We start from the raw sequence: 13,067 nt of genomic DNA on the forward strand, positions 1-13,067 counted from the left end.
TGGAACATTTCGGAGAAGAGTCGATCACATGAGAGGTAAGAATGCTTGATGCGCATGTGTGTGCTAAAGCCACATGACTACTCGACTTGAAATCACAACCTGTATAAACTTTTTATTCCACATGTAAGAAAGACACAAACAACTGATGTTTATATGTAAGAGACAACAACTTGCTTTGGATAAGCAATCGCACGGAAATGACAATAGAAAGGGGAAATCAAGTAGAGGGGCGTTATTTCATGCATGCAAGCACTCAACAACGCAATGAAGAGTTTGTAGATGAAGGCCAACATATAGACCCACAGTAGAGGTATACATGATTACTATGATATGTTGGCGAGGCCATGGGTAATTATACATGGACGAGTTGTCCATTTCATCGGCTGGTTAGTTGGAGGGGCAGGTGAAGTCCGCAGGGCAGGTCTTGCCACAGTAGTTGAGGAGGATGCGCACGTCGACATCCGCATTAACGCTGATACCGAGGACATTGGCCTTGATGGCGGTGCAGAGGCAAATAGCGGCGTCAAGGTCCACAAGTCCATCAAGGAGCGGGCAGCACTGGTCATTACCAACCGGAAGGTTAAGCTTCACCAGGTTCAGCACATTGGCGCACACGTTCAGTTGCAACGCGTCAATTGGGCATGAACCACCACCGGATGGTGGTGTTGGCACGATCGGTGGGCTGGGGGCGACCGGTGGGGTTGGGGTAGGGCAGTTTGGCTCACAGCTATGCACCACGACTGCCACAAAGGCGAGGATGGCCACGAACATAGCAAGCCTGGACGACGCCATTGCTATGATCTAGCTTCAAGTGTCTTTGTGCTGGTAGCTAGCTAGCTTGTGAGCTCTTGCTAGGTGGTCGCGTGCTTTTTGGATGGTTCTCTTGAAGCGGTGTTGGGTGGTATTTATAGCCTGATTGATGAACCAAGCGTGCTTGAAGTTATGGGTTCATGGAGCAGGTATAGCTGAACACTATGTGTCCGAGAGGATATATTTCTTATCACATTACTCTTGCACGATAGAATATTGCGGGTGTAGTAGTTGTTGTGGGCTAATTGGAGAAGGATGAATGATGTCGTTACCAAAGGAGTAAGCTATAGTTGATTTGATTGGTTAGGTATTAGCTTAGTTTTCTCATCTGTTTATTAATATGTCTCATCCCCATTAATAACTCAGCCATGCCTAAGCTACTAGCTAGTTAAACATGCACACATAGCCAATAATAATCCAAGAAGCATGGACAGGTTAAAGTATAAATCAGTAACAGGTGTTTAAGCATGGGCATCAAGTTGTCCATCTAATTGAGCGATTTCACCATCATGTCATATGATTTTTCTTCTAACAACAATGTTATAGAAAATCGAAAAATATGTTCACTATATATAGTCAACTCTATCTATGGCTCGGCTCCTCGGGAGATATGATACTAGGCTCCGTGGTTTGTTTCATGGCACCTGGATCCTTAAAACAAGGCAGATAAGACAAGAAAATTGGGCAACACCACTACATTAATCCAAGCTGGAATCTGACCATGGAGCACACATTAGTAAGTAAGATAGATATTTAAAACGTTCTCCACGACAAACATATATACATGCTGCCACGATCTCTAACTACACCCATAAATAAAAGGTAGATCCAATTCAGATCTAGAAGCTAACTAAATTTTATTACCTCCTATTGCATATCAATCGCGTGCATGGGTCGCTCCAGGATTGCTAGATCCATGCTTGCCGACAGGCAGCATGGTGCTAGCAAGCTATCGGTCTCCATCCGTATGTGTCGTTGAGGCCTGTTACACGTAGCGGATACATAGTAAATCATCTCGACGCACAACCATTGGCCTCTTCAACCTTAGTCATAGCCGACTTGGCTACCTCGCCGATAAGCAGTGAACACGGTTTACCTTCTTCGTTGTCCTCGACAGAGTCATCCTTGCTAGATCATCCACACCACCCCCATCCTATTTTTCCATTCTTGGTGACACTTGCCACGAATCCACCATCACAATTCTAACCATGACCAGATTGTCAAATAAAAAATCATTAGACCGGGAACTGGATAGTTAGATATTGGCCTAATAAGAGTCTGTACAGCTCACATGTTATGTTAATTTTTATCCATTCCGGCCACATGAGTTTTGAGAGGTATAATTTCATTGGCTATTTTGAGCAGCAAATAATAAACTTTTTCACGGTTTCGCCTCATATCATCTAAAAATACTCACATCAACATCGTCTGAACTTTTCTCATAGAAAGATGATAATGCAATTTCAACTATCTTCACAATGCATAGGTAGCAGACCGTCCAATCCACTAAACTCTAAAACCATTGCATGGTTGTCAATCATTCCACAACTGGCTAGCACTTGGAGGCATATATGTGACATTCCTTTGATAGGAATCATACTGTAACATAGATAAATATATTTTCTATTAGCAACATTTAAGATTTATTTCGAATAATTAAAATCTCACATCTCGTTTGCGTGCATAAATTTCTAGCTTCTCGATTTATACCATAAGCAAAGCCTATTCTTACTTCGGTGTCTTTAGTGATAATTTGTATGCGCGGACTACTTCCTGCACATGCTATGTATTCAGCCTGAGCCAAAGAACGAATACAGTCCAAACCCATGTGCAATGTGGCATGTCGATGGTTCATAATGGAACATTTCGGAGAAGAGTCGATCACATGAGAGGTAAGAATGCTTGATGCGCATGTGTGTGCTAAAGCCACATGACTACTCGACTTGAAATCACAACCTGTATAAACTTTTTATTCCACATGTAAGAAAGACACAAACAACTGATGTTTATATGTAAGAGACAACAACTTGCTTTGGATAAGCAATCGCACGGAAATGACAATAGAAAGGGGAAATCAAGTAGAGGGGCGTTATTTCATGCATGCAAGCACTCAACAACGCAATGAAGAGTTTGTAGATGAAGGCCAACATATAGACCCACAGTAGAGGTATACATGATTACTATGATATGTTGGCGAGGCCATGGGTAATTATACATGGACGAGTTGTCCATTTCATCGGCTGGTTAGTTGGAGGGGCAGGTGAAGTCCGCAGGGCAAGTCTTGCCACAGTAGTTGAGGAGGATGCGCACGTCGACATCCGCATTAACGCTGATACCGAGGACATTGGCCTTGATGGCGGTGCAGAGGCAAATAGCGGCGTCAAGGTCCACAAGTCCATCAAGGAGCGGGCAGCACTGGTCATTACCAACCGGAAGGTTAAGCTTCACCAGGTTCAGCACATTGGCGCACACGTTCAGTTGCAACGCGTCAATTGGGCATGAACCACCACCGGATGGTGGTGTTGGCACGATCGGTGGGCTGGGGGCGACCGGTGGGGTTGGGGTAGGGCAGTTTGGCTCACAGCTATGCACCACGACTGCCACAAAGGCGAGGATGGCCACGAACATAGCAAGCCTGGACGACGCCATTGCTATGATCTAGCTTCAAGTGTCTTTGTGCTGGTAGCTAGCTAGCTTGTGAGCTCTTGCTAGGTGGTCGCGTGCTTTTTGGATGGTTCTCTTGAAGCGGTGTTGGGTGGTATTTATAGCCTGATTGATGAACCAAGCGTGCTTGAAGTTATGGGTTCATGGAGCAGGTATAGCTGAACACTATGTGTCCGAGAGGATATATTTCTTATCACATTACTCTTGCACGATAGAATATTGCGGGTGTAGTAGTTGTTGTGGGCTAATTGGAGAAGGATGAATGATGTCGTTACCAAAGGAGTAAGCTATAGTTGATTTGATTGGTTAGGTATTAGCTTAGTTTTCTCATCTGTTTATTAATATGTCTCATCCCCATTAATAACTCAGCCATGCCTAAGCTACTAGCTAGTTAAACATGCACACATAGCCAATAATAATCCAAGAAGCATGGACAGGTTAAAGTATAAATCAGTAACAGGTGTTTAAGCATGGGCATCAAGTTGTCCATCTAATTGAGCGATTTCACCATCATGTCATATGATTTTTCTTCTAACAATGTTATAGAAAATCGAAAAATATGTTCACTATATATAGTCAACTCTATCTATGGCTCGGCTCCTCGGGAGATATGATACTAGGCTCCGTGGTTTGTTTCATGGCACCTGGATCCTTAAAACAAGGCAGATAAGACAAGAAAATTGGGCAACACCACTACATTAATCCAAGCTGGAATCTGACCATGGAGCACACATTAGTAAGTAAGATAGATATTTAAAACGTTCTCCATGACAAACATATATACATGCTGCCACGATCTCTAACTACACCCATAAATAAAAGGTAGATCCAATTCAGATCTAGAAGCTAACTAAATTTTATTACCTCCTATTGCATATCAATCGCGTGCATGGGTCGCTCCAGGATTGCTAGATCCATGCTTGCCGACAGGCAGCATGGTGCTAGCAAGCTATCGGTCTCCATCCGTATGTGTCGTTGAGGCCTGTTACACGTAGCGGATACATAGTAAATCATCTCGACGCACAACCATTGGCCTCTTCAACCTTAGTCATAGCCGACTTGGCTACCTCGCCGATAAGCAGTGAACACGGTTTACCTTCTTCGTTGTCCTCGACAGAGTCATCCTTGCTAGATCATCCACACCACCCCCATCCTATTTTTCCATTCTTGGTGACACTTGCCACGAATCCACCATCACAATTCTAACCATGACCAGATCGTATATCAAAGAACGCCTCCTTCATAGTCTTCCTTCTCTAGGTTAAGTAGCGAAAGCCCAGACCACCATCTACATGAGTTCGAGCAGCTATGTTCGCACTCTGGCTTTGCAAGCATGACACTAGATGTCCTCAGGTGGAAGTTGTTCCCCTTCTCTCTTAAAGGGAAGGCTAAGCGATGGTACACGTTTTCTGCAAGCATCACAAATGGCAGTTGGGACAAACTTAGAAAGAGATTCTCTATCATTTTCTTTCAGCAGAATGAGAAGGAAACTATAGGCGCAGCTTGGGCTAGATTTTCTCTCTTAGTGAAATCTGACCCTCACTTATTGATACCCAATCCTTTGTTGCTTCACAAGTTTTACAAGAGTCTCGATAAGGAGTCCGCCGATTATCTCGACTTCCTCACTAGAGGGGCATCTCTCCATGAGATTCTAGCTGAAGGTAGTAAAATCTTAGATCGTATATCAAAGAACACCTCCTTCATAGTCGAGCTTAAACCTCTTCGAGAAGAGTGTGAGTCAAGCCATGAGGATCCTCTAGCGGCTGATTCTGATCCTTCACCATCTACATCCTCACATTCAGCCATAGAACCCTCAACCGAACCAAGAACATCGAAGGGAGAAGTAACTCAACCTCTGAAGTTCCCTTCCCAATTCGAGGATGATCTATCTAGAAACCATAAAAACTCCTCGAATCTCTTGGATGCCCAATTAGGGGAGTAATGTTCTTCTGTCCACACTGATCAATCTAGAGATCCCTTGACAGAACCTTCCCTCAGGCCTATGGTACCTCCTTTACCTCATGATCCTCCCAACAAAGCAATTCTCAAGGAGGACATCTGGAGGAATGGCCAGATGGAGTGAGATGCTTTTCCGAAGCAATTTGGATTAGTTCACCATCAACGATCATTCCTTGCTCTATCAGGGAATATCGTGGAAGCCCATCTTAACCCCATCATGGATGTCAATATCATGCCATGGCACTTAGCTTACACTCTTTTGGGCAATGTACCGCTAAAACCATCCGCCAAGCTCCTCACAAGTCATCCGTCTGGACACATCCTTGAATGTCGGGGAGTCGCAAGTGCCATGCCACTCACAATAGACAAAACCAAGGTCAACCTAGACTTCCACGTCTTTGACATCCTTGATTCTGATCTTCTCCTAGGCTACCCACTAGAAAAACTTCTCGATGCATCTCAAGGGAGCCTAGATGAAAAGCCTAGGGAACCCGCTTATGCCACTGCTACCTCTTGTTTAGAAAATCCTATAGCGAAGCCTCTTCCCAAGCAAAAGCCACTCGAGAAGATGGTGCGTGTATCTCTGTTCATATCATCTGGGCCCGTTCTCTTTGAGGTCGCAAAATTTTCCACTCACGAAGAGCACGACTCGGAAGAAATCCTTCACCTTTGTGAAGACGAACGATCCTCACCACCCTCAATTGAGTTTGAGCTTCTTTTTACTGGCCGAGATTACGTTGTTCTCAACCATGATCTCTCATGATGAATCTCTCGAGATGGAGAATCCATGGGCCATGGCATTTTGTGAGGCACCGGCTCTAGAGTCCGAAGGAAAGGAGTCCGTAGATGGGCATGGTAGCTTCATTCTTGCAATACCACAAGAACCATGCTCGTTCAATGCCTCTCCAGAGTTAGGCATGCTTTGTGCCCCGAGCACACACAAGAACTGTAACCACCTTCAGGTCCTCTCTTGCAAAATCTTTAGAAGGTTGGTTGTAGATGCATTTGTTTATCGTAAACAATGCAAGTTTCATGGATGCACTGTGGCACTAATCTTGCAGCTAAAGCTTCAATGACACATCAACAACTGGTGGTGAGAGGGGAATGACATCACTAGTGATAGCTGCAAGTGGTAGTTCCCATGGTCGAGCTTGTGACCATAAACAAAGCACTGCCGGGAGATAGCCCGGATTATCATTTCCATTTTGAATAAAAGCAAGATCGTGTCTTTAGGATAAACTCTCCTTCAGGTATTTTTGGTCGCTAACCATTTTAGGCAGATATTAAAAAGAACGACAGACAGGTGACGCCTAAGAGCATGAGAGCTACACCGACTACAACACCATGGTAACTCTTGGTGAGGGAACGGTTGTGAAGGGAAGCTTGAACTCCACACACTTGAGGTCAGTTGCTTAGCAATGCAAACTCCAAGTGTGGGGGAGGTATGTAAGTATCCCAAGCAAGTTCCCTTTATGCCAAATCTTATCTTGGTTTGGAGATGGTGTTAGTTCTTTAATCTTGCCCCACCAAAAAAAAATTAAGAAAAAAAACCAAAAAATATATTTGAGTTTGAATAAAGGCTCCCTTTTCCTCGAACCAGCAGAGTCCCCCCTTTTTGTTTCCACCTTTTTGTTATGAATACAGCACCAAGTACAAGCACAAGTGTAGGGGAGATATCTGAAGTTCATGATCGACATATGCACTCAAGATCTCCCACAATTGTGTCGCACAACAACGACTACGCCGACATGACAAGGGACAAGGCGAGGGCACCAAAGTGAGTTAGCGGCCCTCGTGGTTTAGACGAATCACCACTGGTCCGCTTCGATCCCTATCTTCTTCAAGAGCGATGGTATGTGCACTCAACCTCTCTTTTCCCTGGTCCATGAGTTTAAATGAATCTCACCTCTGACCATTAAAGAAATTAAACTTAGAATTAAAATGAACCTTGGCTCAAAACATGATCTTAATGGTTGGCATACATGTGCTATATTCCTCGCTTGCACCTGTTTGCTTGTGAACCTATATATTTAGGAAAGCATGCTACCTAGGTTGTTGATGTTTGAGATATGGCATGATAAAATGAACCTTGCTCTATTTGTCCAAAGTACTCGGGAAATTTATCTTGAAAAACAATGACCTAGCTAGCTCCTCAATGATATGCCTCCATCCTACCCAAGCCATAAGTTGACCTTATTGAAAAACCAATACACATGCTGCTTGCTATGATGTTGAGCTTTGCCAAATTTTTGTGACCCTTGCAGAATATTCTTCATACTTCCATGATCAAGATCACGTACACTCCACTTCCACATACTAGACTTCTACACTGAAAGCTAGTAATATCCCATCCATCCATCCACCAAATAAAAATCCACATGTGTTGTGACCTCTCTCTCCAAAAGTATCCTTGCAAAATAGACATGGACTATGCAAAAAAAAGAAGAAAGAAATAAAGCCATGCTCAAAGCATGATGAAAAAAAGAGAGAAGAAAAAAAAGGAAAAAAGATAGCCCATGTCCAAAGGGAAGAGAAAAAGGAGAGAGATGGAATCATACAAAAAGGAGTCAATACACCTTTCCATCATATTTCATCCACACACTTGCACATCTTAATCAGATTGTATGACTTGTATTCTACTTGGATCCGATCTTTGGCTTTGCAACACATGTGATGCAGGTATGCCTCATCTTCATCCCTACCTTGAGCTCCACATAAACCTTATTAGAAGTAGGGTAAAGAAAGGCAAGTTAATGCCTTGGTGAGGATTATACACATTGAGTGATCTGATACAATCATTTGAGGAGCTAGGTAAGCCTTCTGAGAAAAATACATAGCCAAAAACCCAAGTTACTTAGATATAAGGAGCGGAGGGGATTTGGATCAAGGCCGTTCCAGCCATCAACCACCCAAGGTAACATGATAGACACTTCAAAAGTTCACGAGTTCAGGTATGGCTTTGAATATCATACATGTCGATCCTTATCATATGAAGCCATGTTCCACCTTAGTCCTTTCTCCTTCACTCGAGGACGAGAAAAGGCTAAGTGTGGGGGCGTTGTTGACGGCGCTGAAGTACCAAATTTAGGGCGTCAACTCCTGCATAAACACCGGAAAGACAAGCATCAACATTAGTGGTAGAGGTTATTACTAACAAATTCTACAAGTGTTGGTAAATATTTGTATGCAGGTCAATTAGAGGAGAAAACATATCTCAAGAGCAAGGAAACACACCCCCAATCCAAGGCACAAAAGCCCGGCCAATCAGAGACAAGCACACGGATTGAAGGGCCCACTTGACAGCCTAAACCGTGAAGAAAACTTGGCATGCACGCCTACCTACATGTGGGACCCACTTGGCAGCCACCCTACCAAAGGGCGACGGTTTTGGAGGCAGTGCTGGTTCGGCCGAACCAAGGTCGGTGCCACCGACGTTCGTCTTCCACGTGGAGCTTCCTTATTGGCTCCCAATGGTGGTTCCAAGAGCTTGCAGCTGTTTTCTCGGCAGAGCAACCCATGTGACACTCCTATAAATAGTAGAGGAGAGGGTAAGAATGAGGACACACTTCACCATTCCCCTCTTGTGCTTACACTCTTACATTTGAGCTTTAGGCTCCTTAGAGGCTTAGTGCTGCCTAGGTAGTGTTTAGGAAATAGAGAGGGAGTGAGGGGTAGCTGGGTGGAGTGCCGGGGTGTCGGCACTCTCCTCCCAGCCTGTACCTCTATGAATGCTGGCTTCCTTCGGAGTCAAGTAAGTTTGTATTCGTGATTCCTTCTTATAGTGTTATACTTGGTTCTCTTTATATGCATGAGTAGTCCATGACCTTTATAACCCTCTACATTCGGATATAGCGTAGAGTTGTTGGCCGGAGTCACCTGGCAGACTAGGAGTAAGCAGGTGCCCAAAACAAGTATTTTGCCCGAGAGATCAACTTTAACTCAATTATAGTGCTACCTTAGGAATCCTCATTATGTTTTGTCCCCATTAATAACTCAGACATGCCTAAGCTACTAGCTAGTTAAACATGCACATATAGCTAGCATCATAATCCAAGAAGCATGGATAGGTTAGAGTATAAATTAGTAAGTGGTGTTTAAACATGTGCATCATGTTGTCCATCTAATTTTGCGATTTCACCACCATATCATATGATTTTTTTCTAACAATAATGTTATAGAAAATCAAAAAATATGTTCACTAATAGTCAACTCTATCTATGGCTCGGCTCCTCAGGAGATATCATACTATGCTCCTTGGTTTGTTTCATGGCACCTGGATCCTTGAAACAAGGCAGATAAGATAAGAACATTGTGCAACACCACTACATTAATCCAACCTGGAATGTAACCATTGGAGCACACATTAGTAAGATAGATATTTAAAATATTCTCCACGACAAACATATATACCACGATCTCTAACTACGCACATAAATAAAAGGTAGATCCAATTCAGATCTAGAGCTAATTAAATTTTATTACTTCCTATTGCATATCCATCGCATGCATGGGACGCTACATGATTGCTAGTTCCATGCTTGCCGAAAACCAATACGGTGTTAGCAAGCTACCGGTCTCTGTCCGTATGAGTCGTTAAACATGTGAGCTTGAGGCCTGTTACACGTAGCGGATCCATAGTAAATCATTTCGATGCACAACCATAGGCCTCTTCAACCTTAGTCCTAACCGACTCGGCTACCTCACCGATAAGCAGTGAACACGGTTCACCTACTTTGTTGTGCTCAACAGACTCATCCTTGCTAGATTATCCACACCACGCCATCCTATTTCTTCATTTTTGGTGACACTTGCCATGGATCCACCATCACAATTCTAACCATGACCAGCTTGTCAAATAAAAAATCATTAGACCAGGAACTGGATAGTAAGATATTGGCTTAATAAGAGTCTCTATAGCCCACATGTTACGTTAATTTTTATCCATTTCGGCCACATGAGTTTTTAGAGGTATAATTTCATTTGCTATTTTGAGCAGTTTTCACGGTTTCGCCTCATATCATCCAAAAATACTCACATCAACATCGTCTGAACTTTTTCAAGGAAAGATGGTAATGCAATTTCAACTATCTTCACAATGCATAGGCAGCAGACAGTCAAATGCACTAAACTCTAAAACCATCGCAAGGTCATCAATCATGCCACAACTGGCTAGCACCTAGAAGCATATATGTGACATTCCTTCAATAGGAATCATACTATAAGATAGACAAATATATTTTCTAATAGCAACATTTTTTTATTTAGAATAATTAAAATCTCACATCTCGTTTGCGTGCATAAATGGCTAGCTTCTTGATTTATATCATAAGCAAAGCCTATTCTTACTTCCGTGTCTTTAATGATAACTTGTATGCGCGGACTACTTCCTGCCCATGTTATGTATTCAGCTTGAGCCAAAAAGAACGTATACAGTCCAAGCCCATGTGCAATGTGGCATGTCGCTGGTTCATCATGGAATATTTCAAGGAAGAGTCGATCACATGAGAGGTAAGAATGCTTGATGCACATGTGTGTCAAAGCCACAGGACTACTCAACTTGAAATCACGGCATGTATAAACTTTTTATTCCACATGTAAGAAAGACACAAACAACCGATGTTTACATGTAAGAGACAATAACTTGCTTTGGATAAGCAATCGCACGGAAATGACAATCAAAGGGGAAATCAAGTAGAGGGGCATTATTTCATGCATGCAAGCACTCAACAACGCAACGAAGAGTTTGTAGATGAAGGCCAACATATAGACCGACAACAAAGGTATTCAAGATTACTATGATATGTGGTGAGGCCATGGGTAATTGTACATGGATGAGTGATCCATTTCATCGGCTGGTTAGTTGGAGGGGCAGGTGAAGTCTGCGGGGTAGGTCTTGCCACAATAGTTCAGGAGGATGCGCACGTCAACATCCGCATTAGCGTTGATACCAAGGACATTGGCCTTGATGGCGGTGCAGAGGCAAATAGTGGCATCAAGGTCCACAAGTCCATCAAGGAGCGGGCAGCACTGGTTGTTACCAACCGGAAGGTTTAGCTTCACCAGGTTCAGCACGTTGGCGCACACATTCAATTGCAACGCGTCTATTGGGCATGAACCACCACCGGATGGCGGTGTCAGCACGACCGGTGGGCTAGGGGCGACCGGCGGGGTTGGAGTCGGGCAGTTTGGCTTACAGCTATGCACCACGACTACCACGAAGGCGAGGAAGGTCAGGAACACAGCAAGCTTGGACGACGCCATTGCTATGATCTAGCTTCAAGTGTCTTTGTGCTGGTAGCTAGCTAGCTTGTGGGTTCTTGCAAGGTGCTCGCGTGTCTTTAGGATGGTTCTCTTGAAGCGGTGTTGGGTGGTATTTATAGTCTGATTGATGAACCAAGCGTGCTTGAAGTTATGGGTATAGCTAAACACTATTTGTCCGAGAGGATATATTTCTTATCACATTACTTACGTGTATTGATATATGCTTGCATGATAAAATATTGTGGGTGTAATAGTTGTTGTGGGCTAGTTGGACAAGGATGAATGATGTCGTTACCAATGGAGTAAGCTAGAGTTGATTTGATTGGTTAAGTATGTCATCTGTTTATTAATATGTTTCGCGCCATTAATAACTCAGCCATGCCTAAGCTGCTAGCTAGTTAAACATGCACACATAGCCAACGACACAATCCATGAAGTATGGACAGGTTAGAATATAAATTAGTAAGTGGTGTTTAAACATGGGCATCATGTTGTCCATCTAATTGAGCTATTACACCGCCATGTCATATGATGTTTTTTCTAACAACTATGTTATATGAAAATCAAAAAATATGTTATATAGTAAACTCTATCTATGGCTCAGCTCCTTGGGTGATATGATACTACGCTCTGTGGTTTGTTTCATGGCAACTGGGTCCTTGAAATAAGGCAGATAAGACAAGAACAATGTCCAAGCTGGAATCTGACCACGAAGCACACATTAGTAAGTAAGATAGATATTTAAAATATTCTCCATGACAAACACATATACATGCTGCCATGATCTCTAACTATGCACATAAATAAAAGGTAGATCCAATTCAAGTCTAGAAGCTAATTAAATTTTATTACTTCCTATTGCATATCGATCACATCTGTGGGCCGCTACAGGACTACATGCAATGAGGAAGAGAGAATGAGCTTCTTGGTGTGTGTTGGAAAGGAGAGCACACTCTTCTATTTATAGCACTCTAAGTTGGTCTTAAAATTGGTATCTCCACGGGAATAAAGTACAACCGCCATTGGGGAGCTATCAGGAAACGCCACGCATCGGCTGCAGGTGAGGGGCGGTGGGACTGGTTCGTCCGGAACCACCCCCCAGCCCCCCTTCTCCCTGCCAAGAGGTTGGTGAAGTGGGCCTTGAGGACTGTGGTCGGTCCCTCACGCTGAGTTGAGATGGTTTGGCTAGTTTATGGGTTCTTTGATCCATGTGGTGCTTATGCGGCGATTTCTGATTGGTCGGAGCTGTATTTCTTCACCTTCTTAAGAGCGTTTTCTCCTTTTATTTTGCTCTAACACCTGCATGCAAATAAATTCTCAAGGACATGTAGAACTACATTATTCTAATAAAATATGCTAGTTCTTCTTTATTA

General features: G+C 43.3%; 3 protein-coding genes across 3 annotated transcripts; all 3 read right to left on the reverse strand.

Annotated features, from left to right (window-relative positions):
- Nucleotides 1-387: 387 nt before the first annotated feature.
- Nucleotides 388-792, reverse strand: LOC112881054 (cortical cell-delineating protein-like). The gene has a single exon (XM_025945762.1). The coding sequence runs from the start codon at nucleotides 790-792 to the stop codon at nucleotides 388-390; it is 405 nt and encodes a 134-aa protein (XP_025801547.1).
- Nucleotides 793-3,054: 2,262 nt separating this feature from the next.
- On the reverse strand, nucleotides 3,055-3,459 carry LOC112881055 (cortical cell-delineating protein-like). The gene has a single exon (XM_025945763.1). It carries the CDS (start codon nucleotides 3,457-3,459, stop codon nucleotides 3,055-3,057), a length of 405 nt encoding a protein of 134 aa, XP_025801548.1.
- Nucleotides 3,460-11,289: 7,830 nt separating this feature from the next.
- On the reverse strand, nucleotides 11,290-11,694 carry LOC112881056 (cortical cell-delineating protein-like). Its single transcript, XM_025945764.1, has one exon. The coding sequence runs from the start codon at nucleotides 11,692-11,694 to the stop codon at nucleotides 11,290-11,292; it is 405 nt and encodes a 134-aa protein (XP_025801549.1).
- Between the last annotated feature and the right edge of the window lie 1,373 nt (nucleotides 11,695-13,067).

This window comes from Panicum hallii, chromosome 2 (assembly GCF_002211085.1).
Source record: "Panicum hallii strain FIL2 chromosome 2, PHallii_v3.1, whole genome shotgun sequence".
In the NCBI taxonomy this organism is placed as follows: domain Eukaryota; kingdom Viridiplantae; phylum Streptophyta; class Magnoliopsida; order Poales; family Poaceae; genus Panicum; species Panicum hallii.

What these genes read in the sequence shown, in the direction of transcription:
- LOC112881055 (XM_025945763.1), bottom strand. Translation starts at nt 3,459, where the DNA reads ATGGCGTCGTCCAGGCTTGCTATGTTCGTGGCCATCCTCGCCTTTGTG.
- LOC112881054 (XM_025945762.1), bottom strand. Translation starts at nt 792, where the DNA reads ATGGCGTCGTCCAGGCTTGCTATGTTCGTGGCCATCCTCGCCTTTGTG.
- LOC112881056 (XM_025945764.1), bottom strand. Translation starts at nt 11,694, where the DNA reads ATGGCGTCGTCCAAGCTTGCTGTGTTCCTGACCTTCCTCGCCTTCGTG.